Source organism: Lepisosteus oculatus, chromosome 3, assembly GCF_040954835.1.
Source record: "Lepisosteus oculatus isolate fLepOcu1 chromosome 3, fLepOcu1.hap2, whole genome shotgun sequence".
NCBI lineage: Eukaryota > Metazoa > Chordata > Actinopteri > Semionotiformes > Lepisosteidae > Lepisosteus > Lepisosteus oculatus.
In genome coordinates this window covers 10,202,043-10,225,484 of record NC_090698.1, presented here as the reverse complement: position 1 = coordinate 10,225,484, position 23,442 = coordinate 10,202,043, and the positions used below count along the sequence as shown (strand labels likewise).

The window sequence follows — 23,442 nt, the reverse complement described above, 5'->3', positions numbered from 1 at the left end:
CTGCGGTGGACGCTGATTCAGTTTCTGGAGGAGCCTGCTTGATGGCTCTCCCTGACCCCTTCCTTTCTGTAGGGTTAAAGGTCACAGAAAGGTCAAGGCCTTGATATCTTACAGTTGCTGACCCCAGGCCAGGCCTGAAAGCCTAGCAGTTGTACCTCGGGCAGCATGTATCTATGTGTTAGTCAACAAGCCTGTCTTAAGACCAGAGGAGCCAAACCAACAGATTAACTTGGACCAAAACACCCAGGTTATGGAGATCAGCCAGATGCATTCTGGGGTTTGAGGAAATGTCCTACACTAACAGGCTGAAGGAACTAAATCTTTACAGTGTCGATCACAAAAGACTACAAGAAAGTCAGATCCAAGGATTCAAAATCCCCCAAGGCACTGACCTATGTGAAAGTATATATGAAGCTGAGAACAGGAGGTTCTTTACACAAAGGAAGGTGGGAGTGTGGAACAAGCTGCCAGCACTATTGGTGAAGCTGATACTCTGGTTTCAATAAGCTACTAACTACCTAACAGGCTGGCTGGGCTCATATCCTTGTGCTCTGAGGTGCCGTGAGAATTACAGCTCAGGAAGCAGGAGAGCCTGTCCTGTCTGCTCTGCTCAGGGGAGGACCTCCTGCTGCCCAAAAATATGAGAAAAAACAGACAGAAAAAATTGAAACCAATTTTATTAAATTTACAAACGTTACAGAAAAAACTGCAAACTCTGAACATGGATTTATTTCCTAATCATGACCATATCGGTTTGAAGGAAGTGTTTTAATGCTCCATTCCACTTCTTACCAACCTCTTCTTAACAAAGGAAGCATGCGTAGTGAAAGGAATATGCACTATATAAACACCGACACCTCCTAAACATCACTTCTCATGGAAGGAACACAACAGTCTGATCCTTTCCAGTTTCACATATCATTCAGACTCCTACTGCACAGCAGTGAAATCCACTCCAGGTTTTACAGTGTCGTTCACACTCCCCTTGCCACAGCAGTGAAATCCACTCCAGGTTTTACAGTGTCGTTCACACTCCCCTTGCCACAGCAGTGAAATCCACTCCAGGTTTTACAGTGTCTTTCACACTCCCCTTGCCACAGCAGTGAAATCCACTCCAGGTTTTACAGTGTCTTTCACACTCCCCTTGCCACAGCAGTGAAATCCACTCCAGGTTTTACAGTGTCTTTCACACTCCTATTGCCACAGCAGTCCAACCCTCTCCATGTCTGACAGCGTTGTCAATGGGAATCTGAGAGGGACTGCTGTAAAACCTGGTGCGGATCAGCCTGATCTGATCCCCCTGAAGCTCTGAAGAGACCAGAGCCACGAGAGAGAAGCTGCAGTGCTGGACCGTGTGTCTGATGGCAGCGGGAGGAAGGACCCCAGCTGACCAGTCCCCAGGCCCCCAAGCCCACAGGCCCTGGCAGGGGAGATCTGCAGGCCGGAAACCTCCCTAATGACGGCAGAGGTGGGCTGGGACAGCGTGTTGCCAGTCCAGGACTGGTCTCCCTCACCATGGCCGCCACACAGCGTCAGCGGGCGGCGACCCCGTTACTGTCCTGTCCTTCGCCCTCTGTCCTGGGGGGACAGCCGAGCCCGGCGCAGGGACCGGGAGAGCGCGGAGTCGTCCATCCCCGGCCGGCGGCGATGGCGACGGGGAAACGCGGCTGTGGACGGTGTCCAGGACTGGGGCTGGGCAGGGATGGGGAGGGGCGTGCACCGTGACCATGCGGTCAGTGAGCCACCCGAGCAGCCCTGTCCTGACTGCACAGTCAGCCCCATCGCTGGCACTCAGGAAGGAGGTCACCTCTCGGACACAATCAGTGAACCCAGACCAGTACTGATCCAGGACACTGGAGCCTGACAGAGAGAGAGAGGGGTTAATACAGACACACTGGACACTACAGTCCTTTAACACTGCACTGAGAGAGAGGGGTTAATACAGACACACTGGACACTACAGTCCATTAACACTGCACTGAGAGAGAGGGGTTAATACAGACACACTGGACACTACAGTCCATTAACACTGCACTGAGAGAGAGGGGTTCATACAGACACACTGGACACTACAGTCCATTAACACTGCACTGAGAGAGAGGGGTTAATACAGACACACTGGACACTACAGTCCATTAACACTGCACTGAGAGAGAGGGGTTCATACAGACACACTGGAAACTACAGTCCATTAACACTGCACTGAGAGAGAGGGGTTAATAAGGACACACTGGACACTACAGTCCATTAACACTGCACTGAGAAAGAGGGGTTAATACAGACACACTGGACACTACAGTCCATTAACACTGCACTGAGAGAGAGGGGTTAATACAGACACACTGGACACTACAGTCCATTAACACTGCACTGAGAGAGAGGGGTTAATACCCATGCCAGGCTGCGCTGTCTCTGCCCTCAAGCGCCGCACGGTCATCTCCAGGATGGCGGCCTTCTCGAGTCTCGAGTGACCACAAGGCTACACAGGGAGGACAGAAGTGCGTTTCAGAATCCGCAACAGCCCCGTACATGCGGGTCATTAAACCGCGATTCGGCACAGTTCTCAGAGATGGCTCGGTGTGTTTTAACTGCACTGCTAAGATCTGGGTGGAAGTGCTGTTTGGGTGTGTCTGAGGTGGCGAGCGAGAGGCGGACGGCCGGACTCGGCGCGCGGGTACTCACGGCGGGGGCGCCGGGCCGCAGCAGCAGCGCGCGGAGCTGAGCCAGGCTGTGGTTGATGCGCGCTCTCCTGCGCTTCTCCGTCAGCGGCTTGGAGACCTGCAAGGGCGCGTTCACGAGAGACGGCCAGTGAGGCTCCCGCGCACTCCGGCACTGTCACAGCAGAGGCGACTGCGGGTGTCGGCGGTGACGCCGTTTACCTGTCGCCGCGTCTTGGGTGCCTTGGCGTCCCGCGCGGCCCCAGCGCGAGGGGTTCCGGCGCAGACTCTCGCGACGTCGGGCGGCTCCATTGGCACGAGACTCTCTAACCCGGTCCGGTTCGACACTGACCGCAAGCCGTAGAAACGTGCTGTCTACAGCCTGAACTGGAACGCTACCCGCTCGACAGCGAAATATGAATACTACAGCGTTTGCGCTGCTCTTTATACCCTGTCACCGCCAACTTACAATGTACTGCTACTTCAGGGAGAGGACTGCAGGCATTAAAACTGCACCGTATGAACTGTTGGCAAAACTGTATTAAATATTTATTTAAATAACATACCATGAAGAGTTTTTATACAAAACTCCGTAAAATCGGAATTCTACAGCATCTGGAACATCATTAATACTTAACTCAGAGTAGATAATTATTAATTCTTCTCCCTGTAGACTTCTATACTGTCCAATTATTAATTGTACCTGTAGAGTGCTGTAGTGTGTGCAGCTGTTCACGCTTCCCCTATAGAACACTATATTTGTGCAGTGATTTATTCTGCTACCTGTGGAGTGCTATACTGCGTGCAGTTAGCACTGCTGGTGCCTGAGGAAGTTCCCATCCACGCAGAAAGAGCTCTCGAACTCTCCCGGCACAGTGCGCACAGATCCAACCGCACGAGTAATCGGCAGGACGTCACGATCTCCGCAGCCTGCACAGGACGCGGTTAGGGAAGTACTATCAGACACGCCTGAGCGCGCCGCTCCTTACACGCGCTCTCCTGCGCCAGGAGCCTATCGTCAATGTCATGAGAGAACCATTCCCCGTCTCTCCCTGACGGCCCTGCGAGGTGTTTGTCCTGCGCGGGACAGTGCTGTGCCCACCCGCCTGTCGGATCCGGGTTCACGTCCCCCTCTCTCCGTCTCGAGCGGCCGAGCTGGCTCGTGTGCAGCGGCGGCGCGTGTACGACCCCGGCAGGGCGCGCGAGGACTGCAGCCCGCCTCTCGCTGTCGGTCTATATAGGGCACGGGACCGAGCCTGGGGTTGGGGGGGGTGAGCTGCTCCCCCGGCCCGCCCCAACACACACACACACAAGACAAAGACGAGACTCTTGCTCTCGTCTCTCCCTTTTGAAAGAGGAAAGCTTGTTTTCGGGAAGGCGCTCGTCCGTGGGTGGCGTGAAGACAGCTCGCCTCGCTGTTTAATTCATCAGGCCTGAAGTGTCAGTTAACCTCCTGTCTTCACCAGATTAGCGCCCCGGGGATTAAGGGGTGTCCACGGGGTGACCTAGCTGTCAGTCACCCTTGATGGACGGGGGTGGGGGGGGTTCTCTCCTGCTGCAGCCTGAGATAGACCAATTAATCAATACCAGGGTTGATAGGCAGATTGATAGACAGACTGACCAATAAATCAATGGAGGGAGCAATAGACAGATTGATTAATTAATAGACTGATCAATTGATTGATAAATCGACAAACTGATCAATAAACTGGTCAATAAATAGACAGTTCTATATATAAACCGATCAATAGACAGAGACACAGATCTATAGACAGATTGATAAATCAATAGACTGATCAATGGGCAGAACAATGAATCAATCAACAGGTCAGTAGGCAGATCACTAGTCAGACTCAAATGTTTAGGTTTTCAAACAGTCTTTATGAAGTCCCCTTTCATAAACACAGTATCATACATGTACACAACTCTAGAAGCTGAGCTAGTCAACATCCTCATGGACAGATACACAGACTCGTATTCCACAACAAACAAACACACACCCCAGACTGACACACACTCAGTTCACACACACACTCCAAACAAACATACACCCCAGACTGACACACACTCCAAACAAACACACACCCCAGACTGACACACACCCCACAAATAACACCCCACACAGACACACACCCCATACATAACACCCCGCACAGACACACACCCCAGGCAAACACACACTCCGAACAGACACACACACACCATTCAGACACAGACACCGAACAAACACACACTCCGAACAGACACACACACCCCAGACAGACACTCCGAATAGACACACACTCTGAACAGACACACACACACCCCAGACAGACACACACTCTGAACTGACAGACTCAGAGCTGGTGACAGATGTGTGTGTCAGTCTGTCAGCTTTGACGAATCACTCAAACTGCCTGAATTGACAGAACAATAATCCAGCAGGGGGCAAGAGAGCTCTCAGTCTTCTGCATGTGTCTCCTCATCCATCCTCACCTTCCTCACTCCTGCTCTCTCTCTCCATCCTCACCTTCCTCACTCCTCCACTCTCTCCATCCTCACCTTCCTCATTCCTGCTCTGTCTCTCCATCCTCACCTTCCTCACTCCTCCACTCTCTCCATCCTCACCTTCCTCACTCCTGCTCTCTCTCTCCATCCTCACCTTCCTCACTCCTGCTCTCTCTCTCCATCCTCACCTTCCTCACTCCTCCACTCTCTCCATCCTCACCTTCCTCACTCCTGCTCTCTCTCTCCATCCTCACCTTCCTCACTCCTCCACTCTCTCCATCCTCACCTTCCTCACTCCTGCTCTCTCTCTCCATCCTCACCTTCCTCACTCCTCCACTCTCTCTCTCCATCTTCACCTTCCTCACTCCTGCTCTCTCTCTCCATCCTCACCTTCCTCACTCCTGCTCTCTCTCCATCCTCACCTTCTTCACTCCTGCTCTCTCTCTCCATCCTCACCTTCTTCACTCCTGCTCTCTCTCCATCTTCACCTTCCTCACTCCTGCTCTCTCTCTCCATCCTCACCTTCTTCACTCCTGCTCTCTCTCCATCCTCACCTTCTTCACTCCTGCTCTCTCTCCATCCTCACCTTCTTCACTCCTGCTCTCTCTCTCCATCCTCACCTTCCTCACTCCTCCACTCTCTCCATCCTCACCTTCTTCACTCCTGCTCTCTCTCTCCATCCTCACCTTCTTCACTCCTGTTCTCTCTCTCCCCCTCATTCCTCTCTTCCTCATGTTCCACACTCCTTTCCATTTGAGGGGTAGGACAGACTCTGGGGGTCCGCAGCCCCACGAGTCCCCAGAAACACGGGCTGGAGGAGTCAGGCACAAGCCGCCCTGCTGCACGTCACCTGATCAATCCAATCAGTCACCTGCTGACCCTGACAGGCTGTAAGGTCTCCCCTCGTTCAGACGTGTTTCTGAGTCCCTCTCTGTTTCCAGTCCCAGTGACAGGCCCTGTTCTCTCAGGGCCAGAGGACATCTCAATCTCAATCACCTCCACAGCTGGGGGCCACTGACCCCCTGCCGGGAAACACAGAGCCTGACTGCAGGACAGAACACACACCCCCTCCTCCCTCCTTCTGGCTCAGGACCTCCTGTCCTGATAATCTAATTACTGGACCCTCCAGATACAGACATCACTCACACGAGCTCTGTGGGACACTGGCGTCTGTCAGGACAGTTCAGGGGAGGGTCAATACAGAAAATACTGGACACTACAGTACAGTCCAGCCAGCTGCCATATCACCCTGCAACTCCCAGCTGGCAGCCCACTGAAGCTCAGGAGGTGTGAGCCTGGTCAGTACCTGGATGGGAGACCTCCTGGGAAAAACTAAGGCTGCTGCTGGAAGGGGTGTTAGTGGGGCCAGCAGACGGCGCTCACCCTGTGGTCTGTGTGGGTCCTAATGCCCCAGCATAGTGACAGGGATACTATACTGGGTGATATGTAAAACTGAGGTCCTGTCTCTCTGTGGTCATTAAAAATCCTTGGACATTTCTCGAAAAGCGTAGGGATGTAACCCTGATATCCTGGCCAGATTTCCCCCTGGTCTTTACCAGTCATGGTCTCCTAACAATCCCCCTCTATGAACTGGCTTCATCACTCTGCCCTCCTCCCCACTGAGAGCTGGTGTGTGGGGAGAGTACTGGCACATCATCCAGGTGGAAGCTGTACATTGGTGGTGGTGGAGAGGAGTCCCCATTACCTGTAAAGCACTTTGAGTGGAGTGTCCAGAAAAGCACTATATAAGTGTAAACAGACCCGTGGACACTACAGTACATTGACACTGCACTGAGATAGAGGGGTTCATACAGACACACCTGGCACTACAGTCCATTAACACTGCACTGAGAGAGAGGGGTTAATACAGACACACTGGACACTACAGTCCATTAACACTGCACTGAGAGAGAGGGGTTAATACAGACACACTGGACACTACAGTCCATTAACACTGCACTGAGAGAGAGGGGTTAATACAGACACACTGGACACTACAGTCCATTAACACTGCCCTGAGAGAGAGGTGTTAATACAGACACACTGGACACTACAGTACATGAACACTGCACTGAGAGAGAAGGGTTAATACAGACACACTGGACACTACAGTCCATTAACACTGCACTGAGAGAGAGGGGTTAATACAGACACACTGGACACTCCAGTCCATTAACACTGCCCTGAGAGAGAGGGGTTAATACAGACAAACTGGACACTACAGTACATGAACACTGCACTGAGAGAGAAGGGTTAATACAGACACACTGGACACTACAGTCCATTAACACTGCACTGAGAGAGAGGGGGGTTAATACAGACACACTGGACAGAGAGAGAGAGATCTAAATCATTGCTCCAATGGGAGAAGATGAAATTCCCTGTGCCAGGGCTGGTAATGACAGTCAGTGATTTTATTGGCCTTCCATGCTGTTTGGAAGCCATGTCCATCTGCTAGAGCTGTTGTGCTCCCATAATTTTGCTGCTACTTTCACTGTATTGCTTGGTCTTTTTATTGCAAGTGCCTCAGTCTTTCCCAGATCATTTTAATGTCCCAGTGTCTCCCAGAGTATCCAGAGTCTCCCAGAGTGTCCCAGTGTCTCCTAGGTCATTCTGAGTGTCCCAGTGTCTCCCACAGTGTTCCAGAGTTTCCCAGGTCATTCTGAGTGCTCCAGTGTCTCCCACAGTGTCCCAGAGTTTCCCAGGTCATTCTGAGTGCTCCAGTGTCTCCCACAGTGTCCCAGAGTTTCCCAGGTCATTCTGAGTGTCCCGGTGTCTCCTAGGTCATTTGAGTGCCCCAGTGTCTCCCACAGTGTCCCAGAGTTTCCCAGGTCATTCTGAGTGCCCCGTTGTCTCCCACAGTGTTCCAGAGTTTCCCCAGTGTCTCCCACAGTGTTCCAGAGTTTCCCAGGTCATTCTGAGTGCCCCAGTGTCTCCGACAGTGTTCCATAGTTTCCCAGGTCATTCTGAGTGTCCCAGTGTCTCCTAGGTCATTTGAGTGCCCCGGTGTCTCCCACAGTGTTCCAGAGTTTCCCAGGTCATTCTGAGTGTCCCAGTGTCTCCAAGAGTATCCAGTGTCTCCCACAGTGTTCCAGAGTTTCCCAGGTCATTCTGAGTGTCCCAGTGTCTCCCAGAGTGTCCCAGTGTATCTCACTGGACCCCACTGCTCCGGAGCGGCACACAGGCTCATGAATTTTCAACACACCGGCTCTCACCCCCCTCCAGGAGGGATTAAACTGCTGTCAGCGGAGAAGAGGACAAGTGTTGCTCTTTTCTCAGGCTTCAGCAGGGACAAGAGGAGGCTGGAGAGAGACCTGTGAGTAACAGGGACAGCTGTGCCCCCAGTACCCCCAGCTAAAGCAGAAAACATTCCTTTGTCACCATTCTTGTTCACTTTTATCCCCTCACCCCTCCTCCGTAAAGAATATGTGTGTGGCCCCCTATTTCCATCATCTCCACTGTTTCCCTGTCTTCCTGTGATCCTGCTTCTCCCTAATTCTCTCCCTTTTTCACTGAGACAATGTACTGTAGTGTCCAGTGTGTCTGTATTAACCCCTCTCTCTCTCAGTGCAGAGTTAATGGACTTTAGTGTCCAGTTTGTCTGTATTAACCCCTCTCTCTCTCAGTGCAGAGTTAATGTACTGTAGTGTCCAGTGTGTCTGTATTAACCCCTCTCTCTCAGTGCAGTGTTAATGGACTGTAGTGTCCAGTGTGTCTGTATTAACCCCTCTCTCAGTGCAGTGTTAATGGACTGTAGTGTCCAGTGTGTCTGTATTAACCCCTCTCTCTCAGTGCAGTGTTAATGGACTGTAGTGTCCAGTGTGTCTGTATTAACCCCTCTCTCTCTCAGTGCAGTGTTAATGGACTGTAGTGTCCAGTGTGTCTGTATTAACCCCTCTCTCTCAGTGCAGTGTTAATGGACTGTAGTGTCCAGTGTGTCTGTATGAACCCCTCTCTCTCTCAGTGCAGTGTTAATGGACTGTAGTGTCCAGTGTGTCTGTATTAACCCCTCTCTCTCAGTGCAGTGTTAATGTACTGTAGTGTCCAGTGTGTCTGTATTAACCCCTCTCTCTCTCTCAGTACAGTGTTAATGCAAAATCCATACAGACACACTGGACACTACAGTACTTTCTGAGGACAACACTTTTACCAGTACGCTGTTACTAGCCAGTTTTTTCTTTTTGCAGAATCACTTGTTTTTCCCCTCTGGGCATTTTCTCCGACCCGCCGGTCCCATGGGGTTTCTGTCCCTGAAGAGCTGGAGTGTGCAGCCTCTCGAGCTGGAGGGCCTCTGTGTGGCTTGTGAATGAGGCCCCCTCTCAGCCCGGGAGAGAGAATGGGGAACAGGGGCGCAAGCTGTGTAGCTACAAGCTGGGCTGAGTTGAGGATTTAGACCTGACAGGGAAGGGAACACGACAGGCCTGTGTTCGGGTCCATTCATATGGAGAAAGGGGTCAGCCACCCACACACACCCAAACTCCCCCCCCACTGACCCGGCCTTCCCTTCCTGTCAGGGTCAGTTCTTTCAATTCAAGCAACTTTATTGGCTTCGGCAGCTGAATTACACTGCTGCCAAAGCATTTAACATCTACAGACATTTACAAAGTACAGACACATCATAAGACATTCACTCTACATACAACATACATACTGTACGTTACTGAGAGACAGGCTCACTGTTCCTCAGGCTGGGACAGGAGATCCAGTTCAACCGAGTTCCCTCCTCCCTCTCCCAGTAGGATGGGGAGCTGTCCTGATTCTGGCAGGAGTGGGAATTCCGGGATTAGATTTGTTATTTTAGGGAAGAATGGTTGTCTAGTCCCAGAGTATTTCGCACAGTTCAGTAGAAAGTGCATCTGTGTCTCTGTCTCTCCCCGCTGGCAGTGGGAGCACAGCCTGTCCTCTCTGGACAGCCAGGTCTGCCTGTGTCCAGTTTCTGTGTCCGGGCTGTGTCTCTGAGCCTGTCCTCTCTGGACAGCCAGGTCTGCCTGTGTCTCCCAGTTTCTATGGCCGGGCTGTAGTCACTAAGCCTGTACTTCGTCAGGGTCTGTTTCTCTTTGCTGTTTCTTATCTTGTTGAGATATTCAGCTTGTGTGTACTGTCTGTTTAGGATTCTCTAACATTCCAGTTTGTGTTGTGTCTGTGTGTGAGATATTTGTCAGATATCTGTGCTGTGATGTGGTTGATTCTGACTTGGCCCACACCCACAGCAGCTCGGGGCCGTGTTCCCACAGTGGAGATCCGGGAGAGCCGGGAATCGGGATGCTCTCTCGCTCCAGGACCAACAGTCTCACTGGGCACTGAGCCTTGACCCCCCCTCCTCCTCTCTCACCCTCACACTGCTGTGTAGAGGGATGAGCTCTGGAGCGATTAGAGACTTAGGATTAGGAAGGAACAGAGAGTGGGAAAATTCTTCTGTGAAGAGGCGGCACGAGACCATCTCTCCTGTGCCTGGGTGCCTCTCCCTCCCTCTCTCTCCTTCTTCCTCTCCTGTCTGACTGGACGTTTTGTCTCCCAAGAGCTGGAGCCTCTTGGAGGAGAGGGGGAGGGGGGAATGGGATCAGGAGAGATGGGGGAGAGGGTAACGTTTGTTACCGAATTAGATCAATGTGCTCAGAGGACAAGTGTGCAGTGAAAACCAGAAACAGAGTTCTTCACTCAGTGGCACAGGTTGGACAGGCTCAGTGACCACAGCCTGGACACAGACACTGGACACAGGCAGACCTGGCTGTCCAGAGAGGACAGGCTCAGTGACCACAGCCTGGAGACAGACACTGGGCACAGGCATTCCTGGCTGTCCAGAGAGGACAGTCTCAGTGACCACAGAAGCTGGACACAGGCAGACCTGGCTGTCCAGGGAAAACAGGCTACACTCCCACTGTGATCAGGGAGAAGCAGAGACAGATGCACTTTGTGCTGCATCGTGAGAAATACTCCAGGATCAGAGAAACATTTTTCCCCAAAATAACTAATAACTAATCTAATCCCAGAATTCCCACTCCCGCCAGAATCAGAACAGCTCCCAATCCTACTGGGGCAGGAAACTCCACAGAGCTGCAGATCAGTGTGTGATCACAGCTCCTGTCACAGCCTGAGGAACAGACAGTCATCCTCGCTAATAATAATAATGTAATTGTCCTGTCTGTAAGTGTTTACTAAGGATTATTGCTTTGGTAATACTAATTCATGGGTCTGATGCCAATGAATGAAGAGGAGACAGGGATATAAAGAAGCAGGGAGAAAAGAGAGAAATTATATGATTTTAATAATTTATCACTGCCATGAGTTGCTCAGTACAAGCAATACTTCAGTTGCTCGTTACAAATACAGCGGCTTTGAAAAGAAGCGGAAAAAAACGAACAATACAGTATATTTTGGGGCGTTATCTCGATGGCGAATTCAAAACGCGGTTTCCATTCCCAAGGAAGCCGCAAGGTTTGTCCCCGCTCTCTTTCCCTCCGCACATTGTCTAGTGTCTTTTACTGCGCCTGCGCACTGACTTGCGAGCAATAGAACAAATGGTGGCGTTATTTGTAAAGTACAGATAGATTCAATTATTCAGCTTTTCAAGTAAATAAAATAACTTTACAGAAGGGACGAAAGAAAACGGATTTGCCATTTTTCAAGACTCGGATCTGACAGATCGCCGTTCACCATGAACAAGTTTGACCAGTGAGTACTGTATACAATTGCAGTGGTTCCCTGTGACACACTACATAGATCGTCTAAAAAACTACAGTTAACTTGTTCTGATTCAGGGTTCTTCATCAAGAGCTGAGCTGCTTACTTTAAGACATGTCGTATTTTTGTTTTCTCGTTTTTATGGGTTTTCTACAAGAGAAATGTATAGTCATAATACAACAATTTATTATAAAATTGGAAGCAAAATCTTAGTTCATAGTGGCGTTTCTCTCTTTTCCTTTTCTTTACTGTACTTTCTATGTTCCTCTTATGATTTCGGTCTTTTTAATTCAATTCAATTCAAGGTGCTTTACTAGCATGACCGATGGGTACAATCAGTGTTGCCAAAGCAAATGAAAATAATAAAATTAACACGAAACAAAACAACAAATAAAAGTAAAATAAAATCTACAGACATATTACAGACATCTACAACAAAGACATATCATAAAATATTTACATACACTCTAAACATATTGAGCATTACTGGGAGACAGACTCTCTGTTCCTCAGGCTGTGACAGGAGATCGCATACTGGGCTGCCAGTTCAACTGAGTTCCCTCCTCCCTCTCCCAGTAGGATTGGGACCTGTTGTGATTCTGGCAGGTGTGGGAATTCTGGGATTAGATTTGTAAATCTGGGGAAGAATGTTTCTCTAATCCCAGAGTATCTGCCATAGTGCAGTAGGAAGTGCACCTCTGTCTCTATTTCTCCCCGCTGGCAGTGGGAGCACAGCCTGTCCTCTCTGGGCAGCCAGGTCTGCCTGTGTCGCCCAGTTTCTATGGCCAGGCTGTGGTCACTGAGCCTGTACTTCATCAGGGTCTGTTTCTTTTTGTTGTTTCTTATCTTGGTTAAATACACTGGTGTCCCAGTGTGTGAGATATTGCTGTTTGATCTGTGCTGTGATGTGGTTGAGTCTGAGTTGTGGTGTTCTAGCAGTGCTGTCCTGAGGCCAGTGTTTGTGTGTTCCAGATACTGCAAAATACCTTCCCCAGGTTACTGTTCACACAGATGCCCCGGTAGTGGGATCGAGTCTATCTCCACTCTTATAGATGGGCGTGATCAGTCCTTGGTTCCAGGCCTCGGGGAAACATCCAGCTGTCATGATGAGATTGAGGAGTTTTAGCAGGGCTTGTTGCAACTTTGGGCAGCTGTGTCTCAGCATCTCATTGTTGACTCCATCTTGGCCACAGGCTCATCTGTCACTCTCTCGGGGCCACAGCTGTGTGTGTGCCTGTCAGTGTTGTCCTCATCTCTCTCTCTTTCTCCCTGTCCCCATCTCTCTCTCTCTCCCTGTCCCCTCTTGTACTGTCCCCATCTCTCTCTCTCCCTGTCCCCTCTTGTACTGTCCTCATCTCTCTCTCTCTCTCCCTGTCCCCTCTTGTACTGTCCTCATCTCTCTCTCTCTCTCCCTGTCCCCTCTTGTACTGTCCCCATCTCTCTCTCTCCCTGTCCCCTCTTGTACTGTCCTCATCTCTCTCTCTCTCTCCCTGTCCCCTCTTGTACTGTCCTCATCTCTCTCTCTCTCTCCCTGTCCCCATCTCTCTCTCTCTCCCTGTCCCCTCTTGTACTGTCCCCATCTCTCTCTCTCTCTCCCTGTCCCCTCTTGTACTGTCCTCATCTCTCTCTCTCTCCCTGTCCCCTCTTGTACTGTCCTCATCTCTCTCTCTCTCTCCCTGTCCCCTCTTGCACTGTCCCCATCTCTCTCTCTCTCCCTGTCCCCTCTTGCACTGTCCCCATCTCTCTCTCTCTCTCCCTGTCCCCTCTTGTACTGTCCTCATCTCTCTCTCTCTCTCCCTGTCCCCATCTCTCTCTCTCTCCCTGTCCCCTCTTGTACTGTCCCCATCTCTCTCTCTCTCTCCCTGTCCCCTCTTGTACTGTCCTCATCTCTCTCTCTCTCTCCCTGTCCCCTCTTGTACTGTCCTCATCTCTCTCTCTCTCTCCCTGTCCCCTCTTGAACTGTCCTCATCTCTCTCTCTCCCTGTCCCCTCTTGTATTGTCCTCATCTCTCTCTCTCTCTCCCTGTCCCCTCTTGTACTGTCCCCATCTCTTTCTCTCCCTGTCCCCTCTTGCACTGTCCCCATCTCTCTCTCTCCCTGTCCCTTACTCCTACTTTATCTCTCTCCCTGTATCTTTTATTTTATTTTTTATTCTCTGTCCTGTGCACTGCTCTCTCCGTATCACTGCCTGTCTCTGTGCAGTTTGAAGGACGATGACAGTGGTGACCATGATGACCCCGCGGCCCCCCGGGACGAGAAGACAGAGATGGAGAGCAGCTCTTCCAACAGCAGCAGCAATGGCCGGCGGAAGGTGAGCACTGACTGTCATCTTCATCTTCATCATCATCATCACTGTTGCTGTCTTAGTCTAAAGCTAGAGCTCTCCCTGCTATGACTACTGTGATAACTGATTTCAGAGTCTTTCAGTTCAGTTTTAATGTACTGTAGTGTCCAGTGTGTCTGTATTAACCCCTCTCTCTCTCAGTGCAGTGTTAATGTACTGTAGTGTCCAGTGTGTCTGTATTAACCCCTCTCTCTCTCAGTGCAGTGTTAATGGGCTGTAGTGTCCAGTTTGTCTGTATTAACCCCCCTCTCTCTCAGTGCAGTGTTAATGGACTGTAGTGTCCAGTGTGTCTGTATTAACCCCTCTCTCTCTCAGACTATAACTCCAGGGGCAGGGGAACACCCTCTCCAGTATAACTACACATTCTGGTACTCTCGGCGCACCCCCAGCCGGCCAGCCAACACACAGAGCTACGAGCAGAACATCAGACAGATCGGCACCGTGGCCTCGGTGAGACAGTGTGTGTGACCCGCTGTGAGTGAGCGTGTGTGAGCCAGCGTGCCCGTCTGCCAACACGCGTGTTTCTGTGCCTTATCTCCTGATTTGTCATAGATGTGCCTCTCCTTGTGTGTCTCAGGTGGAGCAGTTCTGGAAGTTCTACAGCCACCTGGTGCGGCCGGGGGACCTGACTGGACACAGCGACTTCCACCTCTTCAAGGAGGGGATCAAGCCCATGTGGGAGGTGAGGGAGGGGCTGACGGCAGAGGGCGTAAGAGCCGGGGCGTGACGGGATGGGTCTGATTGCTCTACGGGCTTGATCCCCTCTGTAGGACGAGGCCAATAAGAACGGTGGGAAGTGGATTATCCGACTGCGTAAGGGGCTGGCCTCCCGGTTCTGGGAGAACATCATCTTGGCCATGCTGGGAGAGCAGTTCATGGTGGGAGAGGAGATCTGTGGAGTGGTGGTGTCCATCCGCTTCCAGGTAGGCTGCCCTGCTGGGCTCTCTGGACTGGCTTAAGCAGGAGAGGAAGGCTCAATTCCCACAGCTGTCTGCTTCAGCCCCAGAGGACGGAGACTCCAGACTGTCTTGGAATAGCTGTTTTCATGTCGACATGCTATTGCACTATTTAGCGGGACTTATTTGTATTTTTGACGGTATGGTTTGTACGAGAACCACCATCAGCTACTGAAATCTGGAGTGGATCAGACAGCTCTGCAATGGGAGCCTGATAGACAACATTGTAAAACCTGGAGTGGATCAGACAGCTCTGCAATGGGAGCCTGATAGACGGCACTGTAAAGCCTAGAGTTGATTAGACTGCTCTGCAATGGGAGCCTGATAGATGGCACTGTAAAACCTGCAGTGGATCAGACAGCTCCACAATGGGAGCCTGATAGATAGCACTGTAAAACATGGGGTGGATTAGACTGCTCTGCAATGGGAGCCTGATAGACGGCACTGTAAATCGTGGGGTGGATCAGACAGGAGTGTTGTGAAACACACATAGCCTAGCCTTGTAGCGGGACTGTTTCCTCTGCAGTTCTCCTACAGCCCAGTTCTGTCCTACCTTGCCAGACCCCAAAGACATCTCCTCAAACCAGCAGCAAAGTCTGAGAGCCACTGTTTCCTTCCCTATCCCCGGGTTCGACTTTGAATAATTGCACTGCTCAGAAGCAAGAGACACGCACTCATGCCATGGATTAGTAAGGTTTAGTAAGGTGCAATAAAGCTGGAGTTCCTAAGTGGCGTGACCTTTGACACCTCCCTGGCCTTTACAGGAGGACATCCTGTCCATCTGGAACAAGACGGCGAACGATCAGGTGACCACGTCACGGATCCGGGACACTCTGCGCCGCGTGCTGAACCTCCCGCCCAACACCATCATGGAGTACAAGACGCACAACGACAGCTTGAAGTAAGACAGCTGTGCGTGTGCACACACACTCACTTGCGCCAACACTGACACGCACACACACAGCTGTGGCCCTGAGAGAGTGACACGCACACACAGAGCTGAGGCCCTGAGAGAGTGACACGCACACACAGCTGAGGCCCTGAGAGAGTGACACGCACACACACAGCTGAGGCCCTGAGAGAGTGACACACTGACAGGCTGATACCCTGAGAGGGTGACACACTAAGAGTGACACGCTCGCTGGCTGACACACTGAGAGAGTGACACGCTCGCTGGCTGACACACTGAGTGATGTGCTGACACACTAAGAGAGTGACACGCTCGCTGGCTGACTGAGTGACGTGCTGACACACTGACACACTGAGAGAGTGACACGCTTACTGGCTGACACACTGAGTGACGTGCTGACACACTGAGAGAGTGACACACTCGCTGGCTGACACACTGAGAGAGTGACATGCTTACTGGCTGACAGACTGAGTGACGTGCTGACACACTGACACACGAATAGCCTTTTCCATTTGTGCGTCTGCTCACGTGAGCACCTTGTTCTGCTTGGCTCGCAGGGACAACTCGAGTTTCCGCAACACGAAGATCGCTCTGTGAGCGGCGGCGTGGGAGGAGAGACTGGACAGGGCACTGAGCCGGGGAGAGAGACAGGAACCCCCAAGCACCCCCTCTGTCCATGACAGCTACACGCTCCAGAGCCTCCGGACAGGAGGGTGGAGCAGCAAAGGGGTGTGCAGAAGGAGTGATTTCTGGGGACAGAAGGCAAGATTCCCCGAGGGACCAGCTGGTGGCAATGCTGTACCTCCCCGGCTCGAGGGGCGCTCGTGGCCGCTCAGACTCTTTCGGTGCAGCCTGGGACTTGTGTCTTTTTCTTGTCCTTTTTCTTGTCCTTTTTGGAGTTTTTTTCCTTCTGGTTTGCTTTGTGTTGATTCCCCTGAAATAAACCCCATTGCTCAGCAGTCAGTCCCCGTCTCGCACTGTCAGATTCCTGGGCGCTGCGCCCCACTCTGCCAGGGCGAGGACAGGGGATTGTGGGGGACAGACAGCAAGAGAGAGGGCGGGGGTAGATGGGTGCCAGAAGAGCCTCTGGTGCAGTGCCCTCAGAATTTGGGGGTACACCTCCTCACCGTGGGGGGTGGCTGGAGTAGGGGCACTGGACACCGAGTCCAGCCGTCGTGGAGTATGGCCAGCTCAGTGTAGACGCTGGACACTGTGTCCTCGTGTACCGGTCAGCTCACTGCAGACGCCGGGCACTGTGTCCTCGTGTGCCGGTCAGCTCACTGCAGACGCCGGGCACTGTGTCCTCGTGTGCCGGTCAGCTCACTGCAGACGCCGGGCACTGTGTCCTCGTGTACCGGTCAGCTCACTGCAGACGCCGGGCACTGTGTCCTCGTGTACCGGTCAGCTCACTGCAGACGCCGGGCACGGTGTCCTCGTGTGCCGGTCGGCTCACTGCAGACGCTGGGCAATGTGTCCTCGTGTACCGGTCGGCTCACTGCAGACGCTGGGCAATGTGTCCTCGTGTGCCGGTCGGCTCACTGCAGACGCCGGGCACGGTGTCCTCGTGTGCCGGTCGGCTCACTGCAGACGCCGGGCACGGTGTCCTCGTGTGCCGGTCGGCTCACTGCAGACGCCGGGCACGGTGTCCTCGTGTGCCGGTCGGCTCACTGCAGACGCTGGACACTGTGTCCTCGTGTACCGGTCAGCTCACTGCAGACACCGAGCACTGTGTCCTCATGTACCGGTCAGCTCACTACAGACGCTGGACACTACATCCTGATACAGAAAAAGCAATACATTGAATGTACATTGGGCCTGTTTGTTCCTGGGATACAAAGAGTTCATTGCGTTTATCTGCTTTCGGAGCGTGGGGTTGGATCCAGTATCGTGCGGTTTAAAATGAAAATGTCTTCCATGCTGTTTGTGATAAGTGAGGGAATATATACGCCTGCTGTGTATGTACATCACTGGTGGGATGCTGAATTACTGTGTCACACCCACTACAGTCTGCTCTGTCCAGGGCTGGAGGAGCTCCGCTGCCCTCCTGTGTTGAGTGCGCTGTGCCTGTCAGGCTGTCTGTGTGTGGAGACCCCGCAGAGCGAGAGGGGGCTGCAGGTCCTTCCCTGTGACTGCGGGGGTCTCTGTGCTGCTCCTGGGGCGATCTCGACAGGACGACTGGGCCCCAGGAGAGTGGTCTTGAATTGTCTGACGGGGGGGTTTGGGGGGTTTTGCCCCAGGCAGACAGAAACGGTTCTGTAAACCTCTCCAGGCAGAAAAGCATCACGTTCCCTTCTTTTGCGCTCCTCTGAAGTCTCTTTCGAGCGGGGCGTGACCTGTTTCCTGTCCAACATCCTGTACACCCTGACCAAACTCCAGGAGGTTCTGCCCATGCCCAGCCCTTGCTTACTTGTGACCCAATTATTAATCCTCCTGATGCTAATGAGCTCCCTTAATTCTGTTCAGTAGCTAGGGGTTCACTTCTTATTTCACATACACGGATTCTTCATTACTCCGTTCATTCTGCTTTATAACATTCGGGCTGATAGAGCTGTGCCTGTGTGCCGATGGGTTCGTTAGAGCCTGGCATCAGCCTGGGGGTCCTTCTGTGGGGAGTTTTATGATCTCCCCAGGCGTTTCCTTTGAGAGAAAGACCTGCTCCCCAGCTGAGTTGGAATCTCCAAATTGACCCTGTGCATGTCTGTGTGCCCCACAATCCACTGGGTGCCCTGTCCCATGTTCTTCTGGGATATGCTGGATGTTGCAACATATCACCCTGCAACTCACACCTGGCTACCCCCTGAAGCTCAGCAGCTTTGAGCCTGGCCAGTACCTGGATGGGAGACCTCCTGGGAAAGCTTAGGCTGCTGCTGGAAGAGGTGTTAGTGGGACCAGTAGGGACCACTCACCCTGCAGGCTGTGTGAGTCCTAATGTCACAGTATAGCGATGGGGACACTACACTGTAAGAAGGCGCAGTCCTTTGGATGAGACATAAAACTGAGATCCTGACTCTCTGTGGTCCTAAAAAAATCTCAGGGTGTTTCTCGAAAAGAGTAGGGGTGGCTTGTCCTGGCCAAGTTTCCCCCTGGCCTTTACCAGTCATGGCCTCCTAATAATCCCCATCTGTGAACTGGCTTCATCACTCTGCTCTCCTCCCCACTGAGAGCTGGTGTGTGGTGGGTGTACTGGTGCACTATGGCTGCCGTCGCATCATCCAGGTGGGGCTGCACACTGGTGGTGGTGGAGGGGAGTCAGTGCTTTGAGTGGAGTGTCCACTATATAAATGTAAGGTATTGTTATTATTCATTGTTAATTCATATTTAATAATGTTGTGATGTGAATACTATAGTTATAATAGTTGGAGTTAGCATACGTAGGCTGAAAAGGAACAAGTAAAGGTTATTCCATGCTGAAAAGAGGCTCCACAGCTGAAATGTTGTTTCATTTCTTCTCTATTCAGTGTGGAATAAATCAAGTTATAATGGTATTATATTTCTATATTGTTGCTGGTAATGGAGATTTTTTCTGTCAGGATGTCACGGGACTGACCCTTCTCTCTTCCTCTTTTGTTTTCGTTCGGCCTGTTCTGGTTGAATCGTGTTTAAATCTCCACCTGGTGGGGAATTCCATTGCATAGTGAAAGTGAAAGAGACAGGAGACGTGCAGTACTGAGCAGGCGCCCAAAATCGCAATCCACAGTCAAGAATCTCTCTGTGTGTGAGACGGATACAACACAGGACACAGGAGAGACAGAGAACAGCCTGCAGACACAGGGGAGACAGAGAACAGCCTGCAGACACAGGGGAGACAGAGAACAGTCTGCAGACACAGGGGAGACAGAGAACAGCCTGCAGACACAGGGGAGACAGAGAGAACAGCCTGCTGACACAGGGGAGACAGAGAACAGCCCGCAGACACAGAAGAGACAGAGAGAACAGCCCGCAGACACAGAAGAGACAGAGAGAACAGCCCGCAGACACAGAAGAGACAGAGAGAACAGCCTGCAGACACAGGAGAGACAGAGAGAACAGCCTGCAGACACAGGAGAGACAGAGAGAACAGCCTGCAGACACAGGAGAGACAGAGAGAACAGCCTGCAGACACAGGGGAGACAGAGAGAACAGCCTGCAGACACAGGGGAGACAGAGAGAACAGCCTGCAGACACAGGACAGACAGAGAACAGCCTGCAGACAGGACAGACAGAGAACAGCCTGCAGACACAGGAGAGACAGAGAGAAACAGAAAGTGGAACTGCACAGCCAAGAGTCGGGCTCTGAGGAGGAAGTAACCATCGATCAGGTTGGTATTAATGTTTTTTGTCTACTTTTCCTATTATACTTATGAGTCTAATTCCTGATTGTATTAGCTACAATATTAGCAGTAGTACTGATAGCATTAGGGTCCCGACTAGCTCTGTTGGTAGAGCATGAGACTCATAATCTCAGGGCAGTAGGTTTGTGTCCCAGCTAGGGCAGCAGGTCCTACATGCTGGAGGCTAACAACCCTGTACCGTAAAAAACCAATGTTACGGTAACAGCAACAGGATGTTGCTGCCCTGCATGATGGAAGGCACAACGGGCAGACATCCACTGCTAGTATTAGGGACAGTATTAGCAGTATTAGTTCAAGTAGGGGGCTGTGTCAGCATGCATAGGCAGCAAAGGAACAAGTAAAGGTTTATTCCTGTGCTGAAAACAGAAGAAAAGAAACAACGTTTTGGCTGTGGAGCCTTCTTTGGGTGTCACCCGGCACTCCACAGTTGAAACGTTTTTCCTTTCTTCTCTTTTCAACATATTAGCAGTAGTCCTGATAGTATTAGGGACAGTAATTGTAGCAGCAGTAGTCCTGATAGTACAAGGTACAATATTAGCAGTAGTCCTGATAGTATTAGGGACAGTAATTGTAGCAGCAGTAGTCCTGATAGTACAAGGTACAATATTAGCAGTAGTCCTGATAGTATTAGGGACAGTAGTAGCAGCAGTAGTACTGATAGTATTAAGAGCAGTAATGTCAGTATTAGGGACAGTAGTGTATAATTATGTACAGAATATGGCATGATTAATTCTCCCTCTTCTACACCTTACTGTTGGAATCATGCTCTGTTTTCACTCACTGGTCCTTTTCAGCCCTGTATTCTCTGGGATCGCCAGTGCTGCTGCAGTAAGGGAGTCAGTGAAACAGGCACCCGGACGCACCAAGACTGGTTCTGTCCTGGTTCTGCACTGAGACGGACTCGGCGCCAAGCCCTCTGGTGACACTTATCATGGACAGAGGCCATGAGTAAGCTTACCATACTGACACGGGTAAGATTAAGTTAAGTTTAAGTTCACGTTTATTGTCATTATACTCATCCACAGGTATATGGTATAATGAAATACTATTTAGCTAGCTCTCAGACGGTAAGTAGTACAAAAAACAACAATACAGTTGTATAAGAAATAAAGACAGAGACAACAGGCAGTGTGTAAAACAACAACAGGCAATGTGCAAAACAAAATCATACGTCAACAGAATGAAATAAAGGATCCAAAATTATGGGGAGTGAACTTCTTGACATGCGAGGTAGAGGTAGATTTCAATGTGTGTTTGAGTTTTGATGAAGAGAGAAGGCACTGTAAGGGTTCAGATCGTAGGTGAGAGAGGCTGGGAGTTTAATAGTTTGATAGTGTGGAGGTAAAAACCGTCTTTGAGTCTGGTAGTCCGGGCCCAAATGCTCCGGTACCGTTTTCCAGATGGTAGAGGGTCAAACAGTCTGTAGCTGGGGTGTGTGGGGTCTTTGATGATGCTTAGCGCTTTCCTCAAGCACTGTCTGTCATAAATGTCCTGTATAGATGGGAGGGGAACCCCAGTGATGGACTGGGCAGTTTTCACCACCCGATGTAGGGCTTTGCGGTCAGCAATACTGCAGTGCCTTACCAGGCTGTGATGCAACTTGTCATAATGCTTAGTGCATCTGTAAAGGTTAGTGAGGATCTGGGGACATATCTTAGTCTTCTTCAACCATCTTAGGAAGTACAGGCGCTGTTGTGCTTTCTTGATCAGACAGGTGGTGTTGAGAGACCATGTGAGGTCCTTGGTGATATGGACACCAAGGAATTTGAAGTTACTGACCCTTTCCAATTCAGTCCTGTTGATGTGGACAGGGGCAAGATCTGCACTGCTGCCACTGTCTGAGAGCAGGCAGGGCCTGAGGCTTTGGAGCTGGACAGCCATGATGCTACAGGGCTTACAGGAAGCTTGTGATCTCTCAGTGCTGTCAGTGAGAGCTGTGTCTCCTCCAGTCAGTGCTCACTCTGCTGTGATCTCTCAGTGCTGTCAGTGAGAGCTGTGTCTCCTCCAGTCAGTGCTCACTCTGCTGTGATCTCTCAGTGCTGTCAGTGAGAGCTGCGTCTCTCCTCAAGTCAGTGCTCACTCTGCTGTGATCTCTCAGTGCTGTCAGTGAGAGCTGTGTCTCTCCTCCAGTCAGTGCTCACTCTGCTGTGATCTCTCAGTGCTGTCAGTGAGAGCTGTGTCTCTCCTCCAGTCAGTGCTCACTCTGCTGTGATCTCTCAGTGCTGTCAGTGAGAGCTGTGTCTCTCCTCCAGTCAGTGCTCACTCTGTTGTGATCAATTCAATTCAATTCAAGGTGCTTTATTAGCATGACCGATGGGTACAATCAGTGTTGCCAAAGCAAATAAAAATAATAAAATTAACATAGAACAAAACAAAAAATAGAAGTAAAATAAAATCTACAGACATGTTACAGACATTTACAACAAAGACATATTATATAATATCGACATATACTGTAGGCGGCTGGAGCATTATTGGGAGACGGACTCACTGTTCCTCAGGCTGTGACAGGAGATCACATACTGGGCTGCCAGATCAACTGAGTTCCCTCCTCCCTCTCCCAGTAGGATTGGGACCTGTTGTGGTTTTGGCAGGTGTGGGAACTCTGGGATTAGATTTCTGAATTTCGGGAAGAATGTTTCTCTAATCCCAGAGTATCTGTCACAGTGCAGTAGGAAGTGCACCTCTGTCTCTATTTCTCCCTGCTGGCAGTGGGAGCACAGCCTGTCCTCTCTGGGCAGCCAGGTCTGCCTGTGTCGCCCAGTTTCTATGGCCAGGTTGTGGTCACTGAGCCTGTACTTCGTCAGGGTCTGTTTCTGTTTGTTATTTTTTATTTTGGTCAAATATTCAGCTAGTGTGTATTGTCTGTTTAAGGTTCTGTAGCATTCCAGTTTATGTTGTGTTTGTGTGTGTGTGTCCCAGTGTGTGAGATATTGCTGTTTGATCTGTGCTGTGATGTGGTTGAGTCTGGGTTGTGGTGCTCTAGCAGTGCTGTCCTGAGGCTGGTTAGTGTTGGTGTGGCTCAGGTCGGTGAGCCTCAGGACCAGCTGGCTCAGGGGGCTCTGTTTTGGGCTCAG

At 51.0% G+C, this 23,442-nt stretch overlaps 2 protein-coding genes across 2 annotated transcripts; one reads left to right on the top strand and one right to left on the bottom strand.

Annotated features, from left to right (window-relative positions):
• Positions 1-659: 659 nt before the first annotated feature.
• On the bottom strand, positions 660-3,881 carry LOC107076562 (transcription factor HES-1-like). Its single transcript, XM_069186739.1, has 4 exons — positions 2,880-3,881; positions 2,683-2,778; positions 2,392-2,479; positions 660-1,860 (listed from the first exon to the last, which is right to left on the bottom strand). The coding sequence occupies exons 1-4, from the start codon at positions 2,967-2,969 to the stop codon at positions 1,511-1,513; spliced, it is 624 nt and encodes a 207-aa protein (XP_069042840.1). The 5' UTR covers positions 2,970-3,881; the 3' UTR covers positions 660-1,510.
• A 7,735-nt stretch (positions 3,882-11,616) lies between these two features.
• eif4e2rs1 (eukaryotic translation initiation factor 4E family member 2 related sequence 1) lies at positions 11,617-16,997 on the top strand. The gene is made up of 7 exons (XM_069186737.1): positions 11,617-11,816; positions 14,027-14,135; positions 14,484-14,618; positions 14,746-14,850; positions 14,939-15,091; positions 15,889-16,025; positions 16,592-16,997. Exons 1-7 carry the CDS (start codon positions 11,800-11,802, stop codon positions 16,629-16,631), a joined length of 696 nt encoding a protein of 231 aa, XP_069042838.1. The 5' UTR covers positions 11,617-11,799; the 3' UTR covers positions 16,632-16,997.
• The last annotated feature ends 6,445 nt before the right edge of the window (positions 16,998-23,442 follow it).